This window comes from Ambystoma mexicanum, chromosome 3q (genome assembly GCF_040938575.1).
Source record: "Ambystoma mexicanum isolate Mex_15411 chromosome 3q, UKY_AmexF1_1, whole genome shotgun sequence".
In the NCBI taxonomy this organism is placed as follows: domain Eukaryota; kingdom Metazoa; phylum Chordata; class Amphibia; order Caudata; family Ambystomatidae; genus Ambystoma; species Ambystoma mexicanum.
The window spans coordinates 1,124,558,105-1,124,581,747 of NC_090926.1; the positions used below are offsets into that span (position 1 = coordinate 1,124,558,105).

A 23,643-nucleotide genomic window follows, 5' to 3' on the forward strand; every position below is an offset into this window, starting at 1 on the left:
ATACGTTTCAATATCTGGATAACCTCGACCTTCCCACATTAACGGCCGAAACCCGAGATATACTAGACAGGCCAATCACATCAGAGGAGATTGCAGAGGCCATAAAAACTCTATCGAGCAGACGTTCCCCCGGCTCGGACGGCCTTCCCGCGGAATTATACAAGGAATTCTCTAGTGAATTAGCCCCGATACTGCTGAAAGTGTGGGAGGAGGCAATGAGCCTGTGGGTTCTCCCGGAATCGATGCGAGAAGCAATCACCGACCTTTTGAAACCCTGTAGACCGCCACAAGACATGGCGTCCTATCGACCCCTGTCTTTAATTAACACTGACGCAAAAATCTTTGCAAAAGTGCTGGCCACCAGACTCCTGCCATACATGCGGATCCTGGTTCATCCCGACCAGGCCGGCTTTATATCAGCCAGATCCACGGCTCTCAACCTAAGACCTATGTTATGGCACAGATAGACCCAGATGCCAAGGCGGCCGTGGTCGCATTAGACGCCGAGAAGGCCTTTTACTCCGTTTCCCGTGCATACCTCTTCCTGGTGCTGGAGCGGTTTGGGCTTGGCCAGTACTATATCAACTGTGTCCGATTATTATATACACAACCGACAGCTAAGGTCCTGACTAACACCACTCTCTCCCCGTCATTCCACCTACACAGAGGGACCAGGCAGGGATGTCCCTTCTCACCCATACTTTTCTTCGCTCTGACCATTGAACCAATGTCGGAATTCATACGTCAAAACCACTCACACAGAGGTCTTAGGATGACCGGCCACCCTCAGATAATATCACTATACGCTGACGACACCTTACTATATGTCAGTGACCCCAAAGAAAACATGCAACACATCTTGTCCGACATACATGAATTCTCAGAACACTCGGGTTATAGAATTAATATAACGAAGTCAGAAATATTTCCCCTTACTGATGGCACGGGAGACCTAGCTGAAATAGAGGGATTTAGACCTGCCCCCACCAAGGTACGTTACTTAGGGATAATGGTCGCCAGAGATAAAACCCTGTTATACACGCATAACCATGGGGAACTGTTGTCAACCCTTTCAACCAAATTTCAGATGTGGGCTGGCCTTCCACTATCCCTGTATGGCAGAGTTGCGCTACTTAAAATGGTGGTTCTCCCCAAGCTCCTATATTACTTCAATAACATCCCACTTTGGCCTGGTAAACCCTTCTTCTCGAAACTTAAATCACTCGCCTCCTTGTTTATTTGGAATGGGAAAACTGCCAGGATGGGTTGGGATAAGATGGTTGAGCCTTTCGTACAGGGAGGCATCGCGGCACAAGACTTCGATCTTTATTATTTATGCGCGCAAGCGCAATTTGCAAAACATTGGTTCGACCCAGAGGACACTGCCCCCCACATATTGATCGAAAAGCACTCTGTTCGCCCAAACATACGCTCAGTCCTTCTTAATCCAAGCTATGGGGACATATGCCCGTTCGATCCGGTATACACGACCACTCATGCTTGGGCCAGACTTTACAAGAGGCTAGGACTGGAATCCCCCTACGACCCGGAAGTCCCCCTGTGGGACTTCTCCAGCATTTCCCCCACATTTGACCGAGCCCTCCAGCAATCCTGGGACCCTAACAACCTTTTCACACTACACAACATGTTCCCGGATGGTGAGTTCTGTGACCTCACGAGCTTTACTGAAGCGGTGGGGAGGGGCCAACTTAAACGCCTTCAATATTACAGGATGAGGGCTTCTTTCTCTGCGAAGTGGCCGACATTTCCACAAGAACCCCAATCCCATGCATGCATTAGGTCAATAGTGTCAATGGACGGTCAAGGCAAGAGGGTCTCTATGCTATATTCATTGGTGCAGACCCACTCCCCATCGCGCAATACGATGAGAGAAATCTGGGAGCGAGACGTGGGCACTCAAATAGATGAGGTCCGCTGGGCCCGGTACCGTCAGCTTACTCGATCAGTGTCCATGAATGCTGGGCTCCGGCTGATTCAGTTCAAAGTTTTAAACCAATTACACTATTCCCCGGCCAGATTAGCTACATTTGTGGAAAATTGCACAGGTGCCTGCCCCAAATGTGACACCCCCAATGCAGGGCCTTATAATATGTGCTGGTCATGTCCGCTAATTGTGGAGTTCTGGAAGGAAGTTGCGAAGCTTCTTGAAGATATCACAGCCATCCCAGCGACTCTCCCCCTTGAAATACCTGCTGGGCGATATAGGCAAAGTGAAGGAAACCACAAGGCGATTATTTAACATTTCTTGTATTATTGCCAAACGTTGTATTCTTAAATGTTGGAAGTCCTCCACCGCCCCAACCAGAGCCACTTTCTTAAAAGACCTTTGTATGGTAAATGATGACGAGGAATTATTTGTGTTGTCGGTTCCGGCACCATGTCGCCCCAAAGATATTTGGCCATTGCTACGCTTCTACCTTTTCCGGCCTGAACTCAGACCCTGATGTAACACCCGGGTCCTCGCCTTGACTTGCAATGTCTACTACTCTTGTACTGGTTGCTCTCATGTCTGTGATCTGTGATGTCTTCCTCTCCCCCCCCCTCCCTTAAATTGAATGCTGTAAAATAATCAAGCTATGTTCTGACATGTTTATATTGTATCTTGCTGCTGACCTACTCTCTCAATAAAAATATGTTTAAAAAAAACATCCTGGCAAGAGCGGACACTACTTATAGTCCAAAACATAAGGCTAGCAAAAGGTTGCAAACTTCCTGTGCTGAAGATGGGGGGAGATTTACCCAGATACTTTAAATCTTTAACAAAAACGTTTTGCCCATTGCACTGTTTTCTTATCAACAGATTGATGCTTGAATAAAGTAATGTGTAAGAGAAGTAAAACTCCAAGATACCACCATGAATGTTGCAACCATGTGATCAAATTGCACAGGAACAAACAAAACAATGGACAAAGGTCACAAGTTAATGGCACAGCTGCAATGGTGAAAAGAGATTGCTTGTTGAAAATAGCTGTGCTTTTAAGAGCTTCCTCTAGAAGGTCAATAAAACCCATCCGAGACTCCAACATCCCCACCCACTTCCAAAGTCCTGAAGTCAAAACAGCATGGTTTGCCAACAGCAGTGGGTCCCAAGCATACCACCCCAGCTATACCTCCATGGTCCTATTCCCCAGACCCCAATCAATGAACTCACTGTTTATATTCTGCGACAAAAACTCTTCTTTCTGTAGATCAGTAGACGAGCCTAAAGAGGGGCACTCCATGAAGCTGTTGCCATAATCCGCAGATTTACTGGATTCATTGTGTGTATTCTCATTCTCCATGGTTTTCATCATTGCAGGTACACCAGGTGTGGGCTGTACCATAGTAGGCCTTTTAACCAGTGCTTCCTGGTCATTGGAGTGTGGTGCCTTGCGGAATTTTTTGGTGAAGGGTCTTCCCCCCTGGATGTAGCTACGGTAAGCACCAGCCTTTTGAGGCCTGTGCTTGATCCACTCTGTTAGTGTCTCTATTGGAGAACCATTGACACACCATTCCGTTACTCCAAACTGGCGCAGGTGAGCCCGGGCATGACTTGCCAGTGCCTTCCGATTCTCAAAGTAGAGTCCACAGAGCTCACAGCAAGCTTCAGTTGCTGAAAAAGAAGAGTGAAAACATGATGCCAGAGACCAATCGCACATCAAGATACATTAATTTGCGCAGGTAACCTGCCAAACAATACAGTTCCTAGGAAATCTGTTTTCATTCTAGTGAGCCGCTACCCCCCCAGCTGCATTATTAAAACCCATATTCAAAGACCAATTAATTAACCAGAAGTTCTGCGAGAGCAAAACATTTAGTTTTGCTAGTCCATGGCCCTTCGCGAGTAGTGTGCATCACCAGAAAGAAGGGAGGAGAAAGGGTTGTGTACACATCAAAGGTTACTGGGAAGTTACTTAAATAAAAAAAAATTAAAAAAGGGACAAGTGTCTCTGGCAATACACCACAAAAATCAGCTTGTGCAACATTATAAAAATAAAGTGGAAAAACAAAAGGAGGCGATCCTTGCACTTGTAGCCTTGTACTGAACAGTAAGCACCAAATAAAGTGGGAGACACAGCCGAGTGAGGCAAAAGGACTTCAACTAAACCCAAAAATCAGGATCCAGACAAAGCAAATGTGCAGGGGGTCTCCACTGAAGCAAGTGAAGGAAAGATGCAAAAAGAAACATTTTCTAACAGAGGAAGTGACATATGTACACAGATTTGTGGCTCATTTCTGGCAGTTGCTGTTGGTGGATAACATTAACACTCTGTAGAACACTTTGGAGACCCAACTCCCGGACTATCACCCCCCCCGGCCAGCCTAGAGGCAACAATTGAGCGGAAAATGGTACAAAGGAGGCATGAGGCAAAGGGCTGGGGGCCGACCCACAGATAACAGATTGAATTACGGCAAACCACATTGAACTCCCCATCAACACGGACTCCCACGTGCGTCAGAACCCAGAAACGCTCAGACACCCTAGATCCAGGCACCTGCCGCAGTGAATCTACCTCCATATTACAACTTAACGGGGAAAGACCAGACATTGGACAGCAGCTCCCAACCAACCGAGGCAGCCATGCGCCTCGAGGGGAGCACATGGCTGCGAAAGGCATCCCTAGCAGGATGCGGCAGGAGCGGCTGGGGACCAGACCACACACTCACACCCCTGCTCCCCTGTGCAGGCATAGTTGCCAATTGTTGGCAAACTGTGGTAAATCAGGCCAACCCAACATAGTTTCGTTTTAAGGGTTAATCAGGGCTCATGTTCGAGTCCATATGGGACGTGTGCTCCTAGAAGTAGACTGGTCAGTGCTTCACTACTACTAACCCCTACATAGTTACCCACCAGAATACTCACAACATATACTGCACCAGAACGCAAAAAAACCCCACAAAATGGCCCATATTACCTTAGTGACACTTAATATACAAGGTCAGGGACATCCAATCGAGCAGAGAAGAATGCTCAACATGATGCGTGAAATCCAAGGGGATGTCTTAGTTACTTACCTGTAACTGTATTTCTCCAGCATTGGTATCCTTCATAGATTCACATGCTTGAATATGGCAGGGCTTAAGCTTCGCCCCAGTCAGCCAACTTCAGATTTTGAGCCTTAGTGACTACAGTATGATGGATGCTGAGCGCAAGAGAAGCCTCTCAGGGGAGGTGGGTGAGCGCATGTGAATCTATGAAAGATACCAATGCTGGAGAAGGGAATAGTTTCTTACCTGTAACTCCATTTCTCGAGCATTGGTATCTTTCATGGATTCACATGCTTAGAATATTCCCCGTCAGGCTGGGAATCCTCGGTAAGTTATATAGACATTTTCCATAGAAAAACTTCTGACACTTTTGTGTCCTATCTACGTCGTTTTGGGCCGCGTACGCCAGCGCCACTAGGACGCAGAGGTATAAATAGCCCTGCCCCGCGGCTCCCTCAGATTTCGGCCCCCAAAGTAGTGTGGGGGGGAGCTCTGGTTTGCATGCTTAGGGGAGGCCGGTGGGCGCATGTGAATCCATGAAAGATACCAATGCTGGAGAAATGGAGTTACAGGTAAGAAACTATTCCCTTCTCCAGCATTGGATCTTTCATGAATTCACATGCTTAGATTGTATAGCAGTATCCCCCAACGTTGGAGGAGTGTATGCAAAGCAATATCACAATAACCATAATGCATATTTACAATGGCGAAACATCACATTATAGTATGTTAACAGTGAAAGCACAACACTTTAAGTACATTAGCCGAAGGATGTAACCCCTTAATTGGGGCTTACCTTATTGAAACAGGTGCCGTAGGACTGCACGACCCATCTGTGTATCCTCAGCATGTTGCTGTTCGAGGCAATAATGCCTGGTAAACGTGTGTGGTATCGACCAGGAAGCCGCCTGACATATCTCCCAGCGGAATTCCGGACCACAATGCCGTCATCGAAGAAGTGGATCTCGTCGAATGGGCCCTTGGATGCTTTTCCAGCGGTTTTCAGGCTTTTGAGTGACAAAAAGAAATGGCAGGCGACACCCATTGGGCTAGTCCTTGTTTTGAGATCGGTTTACCTTTAGCCGAAGGGCCATAAGCCACAAATAGTTGCCTCGTGTCTCTGAAGCTTTGAGTGCGATGGAGGTAAAATTTTAAAGCTCTTTTCACGTCCAATGTATGGAGAGTCTTCTCCGCAACAGACGAAGGTGTTGGAAAAAACGTCGGCAGCACTATAGAAGAGTGCTTATGGAACATGGTAGGCACTTTAGGAATGAAATGAGGATTAGCAGCCAACACGACTATTATTGAAAAACCTCGAGTACGGTGGATCGATCACTAATGCTTGTATTTCTGACAGTTGTCGAGCCGAAGTAATAGCCACCAGAAAAGCCAATTTCCACGACAAAAATGTCAATGATGACATCGGCTCAAAAGGGGCCTTCATCAGCGCTGCCAGAACCAGGTTAGGACTCCAGATTGGAGGAAACTTTTTCGTGGGAGGAAAGGTTCGGAACAATCCTTTAAGGAAATGTTTAATCAGCCGGTCACTAAATAACGGAGTTGAATGTCTCTTCCGAGTAAATAAGCCTTTTTGAGCCAGGAGTAGCAAGTATGGTAGAAGCTGTTCCGGTGTGATATTAAAAGGAACTAAACCTGGTTGACCTGCGCACCATATGCAGAATCTCTTCCATTTGTATGAATATGAAGCGTTCGTGGACGGCGCCCTTGCAGCTTGCAAAATGCGACGACAGTCCGCTGGAATCGCTAACGTACCAAACTCAGAGAAATCAGGAGCCAGGCTGTCAGACTGAGGCTGTCCGGGTCGTGATGCCAAACAACCTCTTTCTCTTGAGACAGAAGGTTCGGGATCTTCTGGAACCTCATTGGTTCTGCCACTGAAAGATGGAGTAGATCGGAGAGCCACACTTGTCTGGCCCAGTACGGGGCCACCAGGATCACCCGACATGGATATCTGTGGATCCATTGCAGCATCCGACTTATGAGCGGAAATGGGGAAAAAGCATACAGAAACTTGTCCGTCCACGGGAAGGAGAACGCTTCCCCTACTGAGCCTGTCTGTGGCCACCTGCTCGCGCATTGTGGGCATTTCCTGTTGTCTCGTCGCAAAGAAATCGAGGGCCGGACAACCTCATTTCTCGAAGACACAGTGTAGTTGTTGGTCGTTCAGTTCCCATTCGTGTAGTCTATTCATCTCCCTGCTGAGAGAGTCTGCTTGCACATTTTTGACTCCTGGCAAGTGGAACACCAATAGATATATCTTCTGCTGGAGGGCCCAATGCCAGATCTCCTGGGATTCGGTCGACAGAGTTCTGGAGCGAGTTCCTCCCTGCTTTCTTAGATAAAACGTTGTTGTGTTGTCTGTCATGATCCATTCAACTGATCCCTTTATCCGTGGAAGAAAGGATTTCAGGGCCCAACGCACCGTCCTTAACTCCAGCACATTGATGTGAAGGCCGGACTCCTCCGATGACCGACCCTGAACCTGTAGGGAATCCAGATGAGCTCCCCATCCAGTTAGAGGAGCATCCGTCCACGGTCATCTGGAACACAGGTTCCAGCAAAGGCATTCCCTTTGTCAGATTTATGGAAACTCTCCACCATTGAAGCGCCTGCACGAGCTTGCTGTTGATGGTCAATTTGTCCAACCAATGCCCTTGACTCTGTGCCCATAGATCCGCCAAGAATTCCTGAATCGGCCTCATGAAGAGACCACAATTGTTGATTAAGGGTATGCAGGACAGCATGGTCCCCAGTAGGGACATGTACCTTCGCACTGACACTCTGGTGTCGACTTTCCAATCCGATGCTTTTTGCTGTAGTCTCAGAACCCTTTCGACGGATGGCTTTACCAGTCCTGACTGCGTCTGGAACTCCGTCCCCAGAAAGACCAAGGTCCTTGATGGCGATAAGGAGGACTTCTCGAAGTTCATTGCGAAGCCCAAACGTTGTAGGAGGCACATGGTGGCATTCAGACTTTCCTGTGCCCTTTCCGGAGACAATCCCCTCACTAGCCAATCGTCCAGATAAGGGTACACATGATGACCTTCTTTCCTTAACCAGGCTGCTGCTGGAGCCAGACATTTTGTGAACGTCCTGGGAGACGACTTCAGTCCGAATGGGAGGACCTTGAACTGATAGTGGGTTCGTCCGACGAACTGTAGAAATCTTTTGTGTCGTCGACGCATCGGGATATGGAAGTATGCGTCCTGAAGGTCTAGCGACAACAAATAATCGCCTGGTTGTATCGATCGGATCACCTCTTGGAGTGTAAGCATCTTGAATTTTAGATTCTTGAGCAGTTTGTTGAGAGCTCGTAGATCCAGAATGGGACGCCATTTTCCATTGAGTCTCTTGACGACAAAGAGGTTCAGGGGCTTCTTCGATGTCCTGCTTAAGCTTTCCCCATTGAGCATCAGCAAAGCTTGCCAACAATGTATTATTATTGGAAATCCTAATTGAAAACGCTGCCGAGGCGGAAATTCTTTTGCCCAAGGCATAAAGCTTTTTCCCTTCTTTATCTGGGGGTGCCTCGCTGGTTGACAGTGTAACCCCAGCCCTCTTCCTTGTGTTAGTCACTACTAAGGAGTCTGGGACTGAGGGACCCCCGATATATAATGGGTCTGACTGAGAGGGTGAGAACAATTTCTCAATTCTTGGATTGACCCCTCTTACCAGCGCGGGAGTGGACAGCGATGGGGTGAATCCTCTCTTAACCGAGGCGAGGATAGGAATAGTTTGACTAGTGGGAGGTTTTTCTTTAATAATCCTTTCGACGAAATCAGTATCTGGGGTGACCTCTCCAGTTTCAACTTCAAAATGCGCTGCTGCCTTCCTCAGTAGCGCATTGAAGGTTGGCTGATCGTCTACTGGAGATGGGTTCCTGACCAGTGTGGTCTGAGGAGAAGAAAGGTCTATAATGTCAGGGTCTGTAGACCCTGATGGCGACTGCCAGGCCTGTTAGCCACCTTCACCTGGGTCCTCCTCGTAGCCCTCACCTATGTTCGTGTCATCATGAAATCCTCCCCTTTGTTGGTCTTCATTATTCACAAACTCATCCTCTTCCTGGAAGTGAGAGTCCTCTTCAGTGAGGTCGTAAGAGTTCATCTCTTCCTGTAGGGGGTTGAAGAGCTTCGGGTATTTAGCCCATGGCCCCTCCTGGAGTACATCCCTTGGCTTCTTGGGTGTCCTATTTTCTGGGATGGCCATGAACCTGTCTAGCTTGTCCATACATGACTGGAACCTCTGCAGTCCAGTAAGGTAGGCCAGAGCGGTCTGGGAGTGAAAAGGGAGTTCCCTCTCGTCGAAGATAGAGTCCCTTCGCCTTCTGAGAAACCCTCTCGCTGGCTACGGTCTTCTGTCGACGGTGGGAGCTGTGCCAGCCTACCCTCCGGCGTATTCGGCGTTTCTTTGGCCTTGTGAGCGGTTCTCGACGTGTCACCCGTCGTCCGTCTTTGGCCGTCTTTAGAAGCTATAAGCGCGAGGCGATCAGCTTCTCCGTCGAGGGAATCGCTCGCCGTCGCGCTAGGCGGTGCCGAGTCTTTACTGGCAACGTACGCACTCTTGCGAGGCGCTTCGCCTGAGGATTTGGCCATAGCGCCCTTATTTACAGAAAGCCCAGTCGCCGGTTGCCGGGAGGGCTTGCGACCCTTACGGTCGGCGGAAGATGCCAGTGGGCCCGACGCCTCCGTTGACGCTATGGCTGCCTTCGTCTTCAACGAATGCGTGCCGTGGGGTATGTGCTTATGTGTTTTCTTGTGTTCGTCCTTGTCGCTGGGGTGCTCATCCCCATAAGCGGGGCGTGAGCCGGGCTTGTCGGGGCCAGGGACGGACGATGAGGAGCGGGAGCGCTCCTTCGAGAGGTCTACAACCTTCGTTGCGGAGGCTTTGTAATCACTGTCCTCGCCACATTCGGCGGCGGCGGCAGTTGGCGAGGAGTCAGACCTAGACATCGCATAGGCTGCCCACCTTTTGACCCTGCAGTCCTTTAAAGTTTTGGGTTTAAGTAATTTACAGGCCGCACAGCCGTCCTCTTTGTGATCGAGGGGCAAGCAACGGTTACACCATTTGTGCTTGTCCTTCCAGGTAAACTTGCCTTTGCAACGCGGGCAAAACCTAAAGGGCGTCCTCTCCATAGCTGAGGGCATGAAATGTGATTATGACCTCGAAAGAGAGGGAGGGGAAAGAGAAAGGCATTCTCAGAGTGTTAGGAACAAGTTACTTACCTGTAACTGTTGTTCTCCAGCATGGGTCTGGCATGGATTCACATGCTCATGAATATTCCCCGTCGTCAGGCTGGGAATCCTCGGTAAAGAAAAAACCAGTATCAGTTTCGTTTCTGATCTGTCTTTCGTAGTAATAACCAATCACTGGTCTCTGCGTCATACTGACCACAGCCAATGACTGCCCTCTACCTAAGCACCGCCTCTGGCAGCCATCTTCAGATTTGGAAGCACGTGAAGTGGCAGTATGACCAAGTGAAGAGCCGCAGAGGGGTAGGCGGGAGGGTTCGCATGTGAATCCATGCCAGACCCATGCTGGAGAACAACAGTTACAGGTAAGTAACTTGTTCCTTCTCCAGCATGGGGTCTGGCATGGATTCACATGCTCATGAATAAAGAATACATAGCAGTACACACATGCCCAACCACGGGAGGTGGCAAAGGCTCAACATTAAGCATCACATCAACTCAACATTAAGCATCTTACCTCCTCACCAGGCTCACCTCAGGTGAACAGGTTGCGCAGCACTGCTTGGCCGACCCTGGACTCCTCCCTGGAATCCCGGTCGACGCAGTAGAATTTCGTGAAGGTGTGCGTCGACCTCCACGTAGCAGCCCTGCATATGTCCAGCAGGGGCACACCAGATAGGAACGCCGTGGTAGCTGCGATCGCTCTGGTGGAATGGGCTCTCGGACGGCCAGGCAGCGGTCGGTTTGCCAACCGGTGACAGCACATGATACAGCCGGAGAGCCATCTGGAGATGGAAGCCTTCGAGAGAGCCTTCCCCTGATTGACAGGTCCAAAGTTCACAAAGAGTTGTGACGTCTTCCGAAAACCCTTCGTGCGGTCCACGTAGAACTTCAGCGCTCTAGCTACATCCAGCGAGTGCAAAGTCCTCTCAGCCGGCGATGAAGGCGACGGGAAGAACACAGGTAACACCAAGGGTTCGTTGAGATGGAAGTCCGACGGTACCTTGGGCATGAAGGAGGGGTGCGTCCTGAGCACTACCCTCGTGTCGTGGAAAGTCAAGTACGGGGCCTTGCAGGAAAGGGCCTGGATCTCTCCCACTCGTCGTGCGGAGGTGATGGCCACAAGAAAAGCTGTTTTCCACGATAGAAACTTCAACGGGGCCGAGTGCAGAGGCTCGAACGGAGGTCCCATGAGCTTGGTCAGCACCACGTTGAGCTCCCACGCCGGGGCCGGAGCCTTCACCGGCGGGAACGATCTGAACAGTCCCTTCATGAACTCTTTCACCAGACGATGAGACCACAAGGACGTCCGCCCCGTGGTTCTGGTGTATCGGGAGATCGCAGCAAGATGAATCTTGATGGACGCGTGTGCCAGACCAGCTTTGGCCAGCGTCAGCAGGTACGGCAGTACTTGGGGAGCCGTAATCCGTAGAGGGTTAATCTTCTGTGCGTGGCACCAGACAGAGAACCTCTTCCATTTGTGTCCGTAGCATTTAAGAGTCGAGGACGCCCTGGCCTTTGCAAGAACCTCTCTGCAATCGGCCGGTATGTCGTATCCTCAAAACTCTAGCGCTGCAGGAGCCAGGCCTGCAAGTTCAGCGACTTCGGGTCGTGGTGGAGGATGGCGCCTCCTTCCCTGGAGAGTAGATCCGCGTCCGCCGGCAGCTTGATCGGCGGGGACGCTGACAAGTCCAGAAGGTCCGGGAACCATATCTGCCTCGGCCACGCAGGTGCGACGAGGATCATCCTGCACCGTGACCTCTTGAGCTGGTTGACGAGCCGGATTAGCAGAGGCAAGGGAGGGAACGCGTAGAGGAACAGGCCCTCCCAGGGGAACGAGAAAGCATCGCCCATGCTCCTCGTCTGGGGAAACCTGCTGGCGAACCTCCGGCACTTGGTGTTCGTCGCCGTCGCGAACAGGTCGATCTGGGGTGTGCCCCACCGTCGGAAGAGGCGATCCACCAGATCCTGCCGTAGTTCCCACTCGTGGCACGAGCGCAGCTCCCTGCTGAGTGAGTCGGCGATGGTGTTTTTTATCCCTGCCAGATGAAACGGCACCAGAAAAATCCCTTGGGCGACGGCCCAATGCCACAGGTCCTGCGCCTCCTTGGACAGCGCTGGGGACCTGGTTCCGCCCTGTTTCCTGATGTAAAACATGGTGGTGGTGTTGTCGGTGAAGATCCTCACCACCTTGCCCTTGAGGGACGGAAGGAAGGACCTGAGGGCCCAAAACACTGCACGGAGCTCCAGGACGTTGATATGCAGGGACTTCTCCGTGGGGAGCCAGAGTCCCCTTGCGTGCAGATTTTCGGTGTGCGCTCCCCACCCTTCCAGGGAGGCATCCGTGGTCACAGTCTCCTGGTGGGCTGGGGTCTGGAAGTCCATGCCCGCCGTCAGATGCGCGCGGGTGCCCCACCACCGTATCGCTCGTCGGAAACTCTCGTCGAGCTTGATCCTTTCCTCGAAGCTGCCCGTCGTCTGGATCCAGCGCGCATCCAGGAATTCTTGCAACGGGCGCATCCGGAGCCTGCACATGGGAATGAGGTAGATGCAGGAAGACATCATCCCGAGGAGGGACTTGATGGACCTCACCTTGGCCGCGTCGGCCACCAACATCCGTTGCACCTTGCCCAAGATGGTCCTGGTCCTCTCCTCCGACGGGGAGGCCAGAAGGGACACTGTGTCGAGCCTCGCTCCCAGAAACAGTGCGACTTGCGCGGGCACCAGGTGGGATTTGGCGTAGTTCACGGAGAATCCCAGGTCCGTGAGGAGTTGGACGGTCCTTGCCGTGTGGACCACGGCGAGCTCCCTCGTCTTGGCGCGGATGAGCCAGTCGTCCAGGTAGGGGTAGACGTGAATCCCCTCGCGGCGCAGCTGCGCCGCCACCGGTGCGAGGCACTTGGTGAATACCCTGGGTGCCGACCGTAGTCCGAAGGGAAGGGCTTTGAACTGATAATGACGCCCTTGGACCACGAATCTGAGGAATTTTCGGTGCCCCTTTAGGATGGGAATGTGGAAGTAGGCATCCTCCAAATCCAACGACGATAGGAGGTCTCCTTCCTCCAGCTGACCCAGGACGTGCTGGAGGGTGACCATCCGGAACTTCTGCGCCTTGATGAACTTGTTCAGACGTCGCAGGTCTAGGATGGGGCGCCATCCTCCCGTCTTCTTCTTCACGAGGAAGTATCGCGAGTAGACTCCGGAGCCCCGAAGCCTCTTTGGGACGAGTTCGATGGCGCCCTTTCTGAGCATCGCCTTTACCTCCAGGAGAAGTTGAGGGACGTGAAGTTCTTTCCTGGCCACGGGGGGGACGCGCGGGCACCTTCTTAGAAACTCGAGCGCGTGGCCCCGGGCCAGGGCGTCCAGCACCCAACGGTCGGTGGAGATGGACTCCCACACGCTGACGAAGCCCGCCAGCCGGCCTCCCACCGGGGTGCTTCAGTGGGGGCCCGACCCCACGGCCGGTTCAATCCTGCTTGGACGCGGCCTTGCCGCCCTGACCTCCTTGGCGACGACGGCGGGGTCCGCTAGACTTGCCTCGTCCTCTGTAGGCCTCTTGCGACGACGAGTGGGCCGCTTGACGGTAGGAAGCGAAACCGCCGCCGGAACCTTTGGAGGCGCCCTTGCCTCCGCCGCTCCAAAAGGGCCTTCGTCGTTGCTGCAGGACTCCAAGGGCCCTGGCCGTCTCAGTATCCGCCTTGATGGCCTGAAGGGAATCGTCCACTGTCTTCCCAAACAGGTTGTTCCCGTCGAAGGGCATGTCCAGGACTCTGGTCTGGACGTCCTGCCGAAAGTCCGTAGCTTTGAGCCATCCACGACGTCGAAGGCAAACGCCGTTGCCCAGCTGGCGGAACCCAGTGTCGGCGATGTCCGTCGCCACGGTGATGGCGTGGTCCGACGCCACCTCACCTTCCTGCAGGATCTCAAGGGCCTCCGCCCTCTTGTCGTCCGGCAGAAAATCCAGCAGGGGAGCTATCTTGTACCAGAGCTCCCTGTCGTAGCGGGCCACGATAGCCAAGGCGTTGGCCGCTTTAATCGTCGTCGCTGCCGACGAGATGACTCTACGTCCCATAGCATCCAATTTCTTTCCCTCGCCGTCCGGCGGGGAAGTCGATGTGGAGGCCGCACCCCCCCCCCGCTTTCTTCCTGGCTGCCGCGGAGACGACGGAGTCCGGGGTAGGCTGCGCCCGGAGGCATAGGGGGGCCGTGTCCGGGACCCGGTACTTTTTCTCGTACCGGTCTCTTCTAGCTGGCGTCGTGGAAGGGTTCTTGAGGAGGGAAAGGCCCTCATCCCAAATGTCGTCCAACAGAGGCACTGCGAGGACCGTCTTCCTCTTGGCCTCGCGCCGCTGATAAAGGAAGCCTTCCTTTTTCTTCTCCTCAGGGCAGAGTTGGAAAAGCTCGGACGCCCTGGAGATCATGGAGTGGAAAGATCCGATCTCGTCGGGCGGAGAAGCCCTGGTGGGAGGCGACGACGGAAAATCCTCGTCGTATGCCTCGTCGTCCGTACCCGTGGCTGCCGTGTCAGTCCCCGTATCATCCCCTCGGGTGGACGGGGAGGAGGGCTGGACGGGGCGCGACGGTTGAAAAGGAGGTGGTGGATGGATCCTTCTTTTCTTGGTAGGGGGAACACCAGAAGGTCCCGGTTCTGGATCCCCCGACGGGAGAGGTTCCTCCGTCGGTAACGGTAGCCTCGTCCTTATCTCGGAGCATAAGGACTGTATGGCCAACAAAATGGCCGCCGAGTTGTCTTGCGGCGCTGGCAGAGGGGAATCCGACGGGCGAGCAGGGGCCCCGTCGGTATCCTCGACGATGTCGTCGTCGTCACCTGCGTCGGGGTCCATTCCGACAGGCTGGCCTTCTTCCACGCCTAGGCCGTGGCTTAAGACCTCGATCAGCTCCTCTTCTGAGGTTGAGGCCGAATCTACGACGACGCCCTGCCCCCCCTTCTTCTTCCCCACGGAGGGTTTCACGGGGGTCCTATCGATGGGCACAAAGGAAGACTCCCTCCGAGGAGGTAGGGAGATTCTGGGCCCTGAGGTCGCCACCACTGGTGTAGCCACCACAGGCTGAGCCAGGGCCGCCGCGACCGTTTCGATAGAGGGCTTGGTCGGATGGATCAAGGCCTTCACCACCTTAGGTGCGCTCACCGCCTTATCCTTGAGGGAGGGGGCACTGCCACGCTCCTCCTCTGCCTTAGAGCTCGACCGGGGCCTCTCCAGGAGCTTCGCCGGGTGCTCGGCCTTCCTCTTACCCGACCCAGAGCGTTGGCTCGTGGTTGATGGTGCCGGGGAGGGTGCGCCCTGCCTGGCGCCCGTAGAGCCCGACCGTTCGGCGCTCCCGGTTCCAGCGGACTCGCGGTGCTTGGCCTTATGTTGGGCCCCCGTCGCCGGGGCGCCCTCAAAGGTCTTAGAAGACCGCTCGGATTTCTTCTTCTTCTCGCCAGACGGGCTCTTACCCTCCAGCCAGTTGGCGAGACGTTGATGGCGGTCCTTCATGGTCCGTTCCGACATGTTGCCGCAAAACGCACAGTCCTTCTCCACGTGCGTCTTGTCCTCATGAAGGCAGTAAAGGCAGAAAGAGTGTTCGTCCTCCTTGAAGACGTTCTGCAGCTGGCATCCAGGGCAGACCCTGAACAGCTTTCCGGGCGTCGAGCTTCCCTTCTCCTGGGCCATCTCCGAGACCGGGCCTGAGAAGCTTCTGGAGTCCTCCGAAGCGTAGCTCGACGAAATCTTCACCCTTGAGGGGCACAGATGAATCCGACACGGGTCCCCGTTGATCGGATGTAGGATCGGTGGAGCTTGAGGCTCTTTTGACCGAAAGAATCGAAGTTTTTTTGTGAAAAAGCGCAAAAAAAAAGCACTAACGCTCGAGAGCAATAGCACGAGGATCCCAACACAGGAACGTGCGGTAAAAATCTGAAGATGGCTGCCAGAGGCGGTGCTTAGGTAGAGGGCAGTCATTGGCTGTGATCAGTATGACGCAGAGACCAGTGATTGGTTATTACTACGAAAGACAGATCAGAAACGAAACTGATACTGGTTTTTTCTTTACCGAGGATTCCCAGCCTGACGACGGGGAATATTCATGAGCATGTGAATCCATGCCAGACCCCATGCTGGAGAAACAAAGAAATGACCAACAACCCCACTCTCCCTGCTGTGTTAGGCCGGCGAGGCCCGGCCACGTGTTCGGCAGCGCCGAAGGATCTCCTCCGCTCGTACCTCCGTCAAAGATCTTGCTCGGCAGAGAACAGCTGGGCATCTACGTCGAGGGAGGGATCTATGTGTTATAATTAATAATAATAAACAACCAAGGGTCGAGGAAATGATTTCGCAATGTCTCTCGAGGAGCTCTGCATAAAGGCGATCAATAACTGGGCGGAAAAAAACAATCTGAGGGACCTCGACGCGTGAGGGGTTGTGGGTACACTGCACGGCACTATAGGGATAGTGTTACAGACACGCCTTGTCGACATCCCCTTTTCAACTACGAAAAACAAAATGCAATACTCCGCAGTGACCACTGGATGTCGGACTATGCACAGCATGTGATTCTAAGCAGATTAACAAACATCACAAACATAGATATGCAGAAATAAACTTCTGCAAGCCTTTGCCATACAGCAACACATAGGTTACATACCCAGGGAAAGGCGGGATGCTACCTTCTGCAAAATGGTGGCGAAGCACTGCCTGGCCAACTGCAGACTCTTTGTTGGCATCTTCTGTGAGGCAGTAATGTTTGGCGAACGTGTGCAGAGTGCTATAGGTAGCGGCTTTGCATATGTCCTTCAATGTTACCTCTGTGTGAAACACCACTGAAGCCGCTCTCCCTCTGGTGGAGTGAGCAGAAGGAAGTTTGGAGAGTGGGTCGCCTTTAGACTGGTGACAGTGGGTGATACATTGAGAAACCCAACCTTGCCAAACTTTGTTTTGAAATGGGCTGACCTTTAGTGCGGCCAGAGAAAGCAATGAACAATCTGATAGAGGAGCATAACTCCTTAGTTCTCTGTAAGTAAAACCTTAGAACCCTTGCCACATCTAGTGAATGCAAAGCCCTCTGCATCAGAGGTGTGATTCTGGAAGATAGTTGGAAGAACAATGCGCTCTGAGAGAATCATCTCCAACAAGACCTTAGGAAGGAATTCTGGATGTGTTTGCAGAATGCCGCGGTCCTTATGGAACAAGGTAAAGGGAGGTTCTGATGACAAAGCTTGCAACTCACTGATCCTCCTGGCAGATGTGATGGCTATCAGGAAAGCCGTTTTCCAGGATGTAATGTCTCATCTATAAATAGGCTCGTAAGGTGGTTCCATGAGAGCTGACAGTACTGTGTTTAGGCTCCCGGCTGGGACAGATGTTGGCATAGGTGGGTAAGTACGCATCAACGCTTTCAGGAAGATCTTAACAGCCGGTTGAGTGATCAATGACTGTTTATCTGTATTTGTTGCATATGCCGCTATGGCCGATAGATGAACCTTGATGAGTCCTGCTTTAGCCAAGTACAATAAGTAAGGTAGCACTTGTTCAACCGGTTCTGTGAGTGGGTTTACTGATGACGTTTTGCACCACTTTGAGAAACCAGTCCATTTTCGGATATACGTGATCCGAGTAGAATGAGCCCTAGACGCCTTGATAATATCCCAGAAATCTGCAGGGAGATCCAGATTCATTAGCATTCGCTGATCAGGAACCATGCTTTGAGAGAGGCTTGCTGGGTCGTGGTGGAGGACCTTGCGGTTCTGTTGCAGCAAAAGCTCCTGTGAGCTTTGAGATGAATCGGGGGCCAACGGGAGAGGCGCTGCAGGGTTGAGTCCCAAAACTGCCGGGCCCAATCCGGCGCTATCAGGATCATTGAGCAGTTCTGTTCCTTCAGTCTGCGCAGCACTCTCGCTATGAGAGAGGTGGGGGGGAAGGCGTAAAGGAATGTCCCTGTCCAATCCACTGAACACATCTCCCAACGATCAATGCTCTGGGTACCTGGAGGCAAATTCGTGGCATTTCTTGTTGGCTTTGGTGGCGAAGAGGTCGATCTGTGGATGACCCCATTCAGAAAATATTAGTTGGACTTTTCGGCTAGTTCCCGCTCATGATATGTCGTTTAATCCCTGCTTAGTTTGTCCGCTAGGATGTTGTCCACTCCCGGAAGATGTTCCGCTTTGATTTGAGCTCTGTGGTGCAATGCCCATAGCAGTTGAGCCCCTTGTGACAAGATCTCTGACCTCGTGCTTCCATGTCGTATTGTCCGTCTGGATGGTCACCACCTGCCCGGCTAATACCAGGAGGAAGGCTTTCAGCGTCCACTGTAGTGCCTTGAGTCCTAGAACATTGATGTGCAGTAGAGATTTCTGGGCGGACAGTCCGCTAGGTGAGCCCCTCCCCAGCCCGACAGAGTTGCATCAGTCCTGAGAAGGGCAGATGTTGGGGAATGGAATGGCATTCCCTGTAACAGGTTTTGATGTGTATTTCACCATTGAAGTGCCTTGTGTCTCCGGTAGCTGTACGGTATCCTCCCATGAACCGAATGCTTGTTTCCATTGGTGGTCCAGGGCCTCCTGGATTGGTCTCATGCGAAGTCTGAAATTTGGTATGAGAAATATACACGAGGACATCATGCCCAGGAGAGATTTGAAAAAGCGTACCGTGGTTGTCACTGTCTAGGAACCATGAGGTCAAGTGGAGAATAGCTGCTATTCTGTCTGCCGATGGTCTTACCCTGGGAAAGCTGGTGACGAAGTTTGCACCCAGGAAAAGAACAGTGTTGCTGGGCACTGGGCAGGATTTTGTTTCGTTTATTGAAAAACCTAACCCTTTTAAAAGGTTTATTGTTCTCGAAACTGCCAAGCGCGTGAGTTTGAATGAGCTTGCCCTTAACAACCAGTTGTCCAAATATGGGAAGACTTCCGTTCCTGTCCTTCGGAGTTTTGCTGCTACAGGTGCTAGACCTGTGGTAAAAACTCGTGGTGCTGACTTTAGGCCGAAAGAGAGACCACGGAATTGAAAGTGTAACTACTCTATCGCGAACCACTTTCTATGGGCAGGGTGAATGGGAATGTGGAAGTAGGCATCTTCCATGTCTAGAGTAGCCAGGAAGTTGTGCCGATTTAGCCAAGGTAGAATGCTTTGAAGGGATATCATCTGGAATTTGATGCGCTTGATGAATTTGTAGAGTGCTCTTAGATCCAGTATAGGTCTCTTTTTGATCAGAAACAAACGGGAGTAGAAGCCTCTTCCCTTCTGTTGGTCTTGGAATGGTGCGATAGCTGCTTTTAGAAGCAATCTGAATTTCGGACATGACAGGTTTTAAAAGATGTACTTTGCGAGGGGTGGGAGCAAAAGATGGAGGTTGATCTAGAAATTATATGGTGTGACCCTCGCGGATCAGCTGCAACACTCACTTGTCCGATGTTATTGACTGCCAACGTTGGAAAAATCAGCTTACTCTTCCTCCCACCGGGGTGTGACGTTGATGGGGAAGACATGATCTGTCAATTCTGTTTGCTCTGGCTCTTGCCCTAGGTAGAGCCACAACTTCCCCTCTGGGAATACCTGCTAGAGGATTGATGGCATCTGTTGTCCTGGAAGGCTTTTCCCTGCGTCTTTTGGCCATAAGAGGGAAGATTAAAGCATCTAAATTTGGAGGAGGAGCCTCAAAATGGGCGAAAAGATCTGCAGTCTTTATCCTTGTCTTTAAGGGACCTGGCGGCACAAGCTGTGTCCTTTATCCTTTTAATGGTCATTGATCTTCTTACCAAATAAGTCTTGCCCATCGAAGGGCATGTCCAATATTTGTGCTTGGATCTCCGGTCTGAAGTTTATAGCTTTCATCCAGGCTTGTCTCCTCAGAACGGTACCGTGAGCCATTTTCCTGAAGCCCGATTCCACCACGTCCACTGCTGCGTCAATCGGTGGGCAGTCATAATTTTGAAAAAAAAATGTCGACAGACAAAAATGTCGACAAAAAAATGTCGACTTTGGTTTTTTTTAATTATATATTTATTTTAGGGGTTCGGGAGTTAAAAAAAGGGAAAAATTAAAAAAAAATTAAAAAAAAGAGGGGTTGGGGGAACCCCCCCATTTCGGGAAAAAAAATGCATTGAAAAAAAAGTTGACTTTTTTTCGAAATTTTGACTTTCGACATTTTTGTAGTCGAAATTATCACTATGAACCGCGTCAATCATATGATCTGAGGTAGCCTCCCCGTCTGCCATTTATTTTTAAATTTGGTTATTGGCATTTATTATTTTACAACTTTTGCATGACATTAGTTATGAAATTATCAGTGTCTTTGTAATAAAACAGTAACATTCTAAGCAAAACAGTAACTGTCTCCATGTTTTGTCCATATAGATCAGTTCCATATTTTCCAGAGGTAGGGGGCTGGGGGGCCTCCAGGGACCCGTTCAGGTTCGTGCGGGTCTCTCCTTGGATGTCACTGCAATAGTTGTAGACCAACGTTGTCTAGGTGGTTTAGTTCATGGGGGCTTATCTGAGGGGTGGAACATGTTTCTTGTGATTTCCTTCCATGCTTCTAGTACCATACTATAGTCGTCAGTGGATCTGGCGACATTGTCCTTCCATGCCTTTGTTTCGGGGCTCACCCACTGCTCCAGCTCATTGTACCATGCGTTGTATTGTGGCCCTGCAGGCTTTTTCCAAGACATTGCGATAGTCCTTTTAGCCAGTATGCACGTTATGTCCATGAGTCTTACCCCAGACTAGCCAAACGCAAACATGTGGTAAGTTCTCAGAAGGCATTCATCCGGGGTCCACTTATACCTGCTTTTTCGCATGTCTGTCTTATTCTATCCCATAGGGACTGCGTCCTGATCCATTCCCACAGCATGTGGAATAGATCTGCCTTGCCCGCCCCGCACCAAACGCAATTGGGTTGTATTTGTTTGTTGAATTGGGGTTATGTATGTGCGGTATAGTACGGTCAGCGGTATCAATCGGAATCTGTGATTTCTAGACACTTCTTTAGGAAACGTTATGCGCTCTGCTTCATTCCCCGTCTGTCATCTCTCGTCCTATATCTGCTTCCCACTTGTTTTTCATTTCCGCGCTTCGGGGGTTGGGAATGTTGCTTAGGTGGCTGTATATTTGGGACACCGGTTTCCATCCCTCTCCTAAGTTGTGTAACAATGTCGTGAAGGGGTCTGTGTCGGGTTCCTCAGGCCAAATTTCCCATTTGTTTCGTGCCGTTTTGTGGATCTTTTGGTACCATAGGAATTGGTCAGTGTGGATATCGTCCTCTGCCTGTAATGATGCAAACTCCTTGAAGGTACCCCCATCATACAAGTCTCCCCAGGTGTAGACCCCTTTCTTTCCCCAAAGTCTGATGTGCTTCAGGTCAGTGTCAGTTGTACATAAATCTGAGATCATTGGTACTTCTGACGAGTATGGATGCTTTAGATGGATAAGCGTCTTCGCTCTGTGCCATTGTCTGCCCTTCCCCCATAGGAACTCTCGAATTATTGTCTCAAGTAGGTGAAAGAAGGGACTGTTAATGTAGTCGTGTACATTTTGGAACCCATATAGAAATCTGGGGAGAACAATCATTTTGATTATTGAGGCTCTGCCCATCATTGATAGGGTGAGTTTCGCCCAGAAGCCCATTGACTTGCGCAGTGCGGGGGGTGCTGCCTTTGTGCTGTGCTCATGCATTAATTCAGGGGTATGAATATTTGTACTCCGAGGTATCGGAATGAGGTGGTCTGCCATTGTATCCCTAGCGAGTTCCTCTATGCTCTTGTCTTTCAGACCTGCCAGGAGGAATAAACAGGATTTTGCCGTGCTAAATTGTAGGCCTGAAACCCTGGCATAGTTGTCGAGAACCTCTAGCATGGTAGGTACATTGAGGTGTGGGTCTCTGACATATAGAACATCATCTGCATATAGTGAGATGTGGTTTACCCCTCCCAATCATATTCCTGCATCAAAGAATGGTTTCCTAAAATAAATGGCGATGGGTTCTAGTCTAAGTATGTAGAGCACGGGGGATAGTGGGCAGCCTTGCCTGGTTCCCCTGCATATGTCCCATGCCTCTGACACACATTTCCCAGATTTCACCTGTGCTCTTGGTTTGATTTAGAGTATCTTGATCCATGTGATGAACCCCGGTCCAACGCCAAATCCTTCAAGGTTCAAGGACAGCCACCAGCCATTCCCAATATATAGAATAGAATGCCTTAATGGCATCTAGAGATAGTAGTGCGTACGGTTCTCTATTTGTGTCAGTTTGTGCTATAATATGTTGTCGCCTGCGTAAATTCATAGTGGTGTTGCGGCCTGGCACAAAACCACTCTGATCTGTGTGCACAATGTCTCCTATTAGTCTGGATAGCCTCTCTGCTAGGGTTGTGGTTAATATTTTCACGTCACAGTTGAGCATAGCAAGTGGACGGTAAGAGTACAACTTGTCTGCAGGTTTGTTTGGCTTGATGGGGGGCGCTGTTGAGCAGCCTGCAAGATGGCTGTGTAGCTTTCAAGCTCCGTGCCAGACTGCTGTATATCCGCCTGCATCAGAGGTTCCCTGCACCATCCGACGCTGGGAGTGAACGCATCGTCTTTGCTGCCCTCGGAGCGACATATTGATCCAAGTCAGGGTGAAAAATGTAACTATCACCGAGCAGGACCATTTTTTCTCCTGACCCGGCCCCGTGACGCCGCTGCGGGCCCGGCCCGTTCGCTGCTGTGATTTCGACTTCCTAAACCTAGCAGAGCGGCTGCCTGCCTCTGATGCCCTCTGGAGCCGTGCATCGTCGTCGCAGGGTTGGCTCTCCGGAGGCTGCTGGAGCGGCGGACTATATTTCTTCCTTGCCTGGCCGCCTGCGCAGCCGACCCTCTGCGAGTTGCCTGGGCGGTGTTTCCCTCCCGGGCTTGTTCCCCTGGGCTGATGGGCACCTGAGGCGGTTGATGTCCTAAGTGGCTCCTGGTTGCTGGCTTGCCCGCAGCTGAAAGATTCGAACTGCGTGCCAGCAGCTGAGGAGGTTGGGGGCTGCGGTTGATGTGTGCGTCCCACCGGGTCTGGGGCCACTATACTTATCAAACTGCTGTGGAACTGCAGGCCCGGGGCGATAAACTGTACTGCTGTGGATCCGGCCCTCCACCTACGGACCCATCGCCCTTGGGCCCGGCCCTGATCGCATCTGGCCGCCCATACTCTGAGCTTGACTTGCAGCCTCTGTCTACGCCCTCCCTCTGCTGCCGCTGCCACCATCGAGGTCTGTGATCCTGTTCTGGAACGTTATTACCCAGTGAGCAGCTCAGCCCTACCCCTACACCGAATTTGGATTCCCGATAACGGGAGATTGAGGCACCCCTGCTTGTCCCGTTACTACTGTACCCAAGGGGCCCAAGGGCCACGGTCCTAACAACCGGCAAGTGCTGCCCAGCGGTGCTCCGGTGCACTCCCGTAGCATGCCAAGTAAATCACGTGG

The 23,643-nt window shown here is 51.4% G+C and overlaps 1 protein-coding gene across 10 annotated transcripts in view; it reads right to left on the minus strand.

The window, feature by feature from the left end:
- WIZ (WIZ zinc finger) overlaps nt 1-23,643 on the minus strand; it is a 1,545,343-nt gene that overhangs the window by 154,163 nt on the left and 1,367,537 nt on the right. For all 10 annotated transcript variants that reach the window (XM_069603913.1, XM_069603914.1, XM_069603910.1 and 7 more), the window contains one exon: nt 3,173-3,613. In XM_069603913.1, coding sequence (XP_069460014.1) covers nt 3,173-3,613 — 441 coding nt within the window. The remainder of the gene's footprint in view (nt 1-3,172; nt 3,614-23,643) is intronic.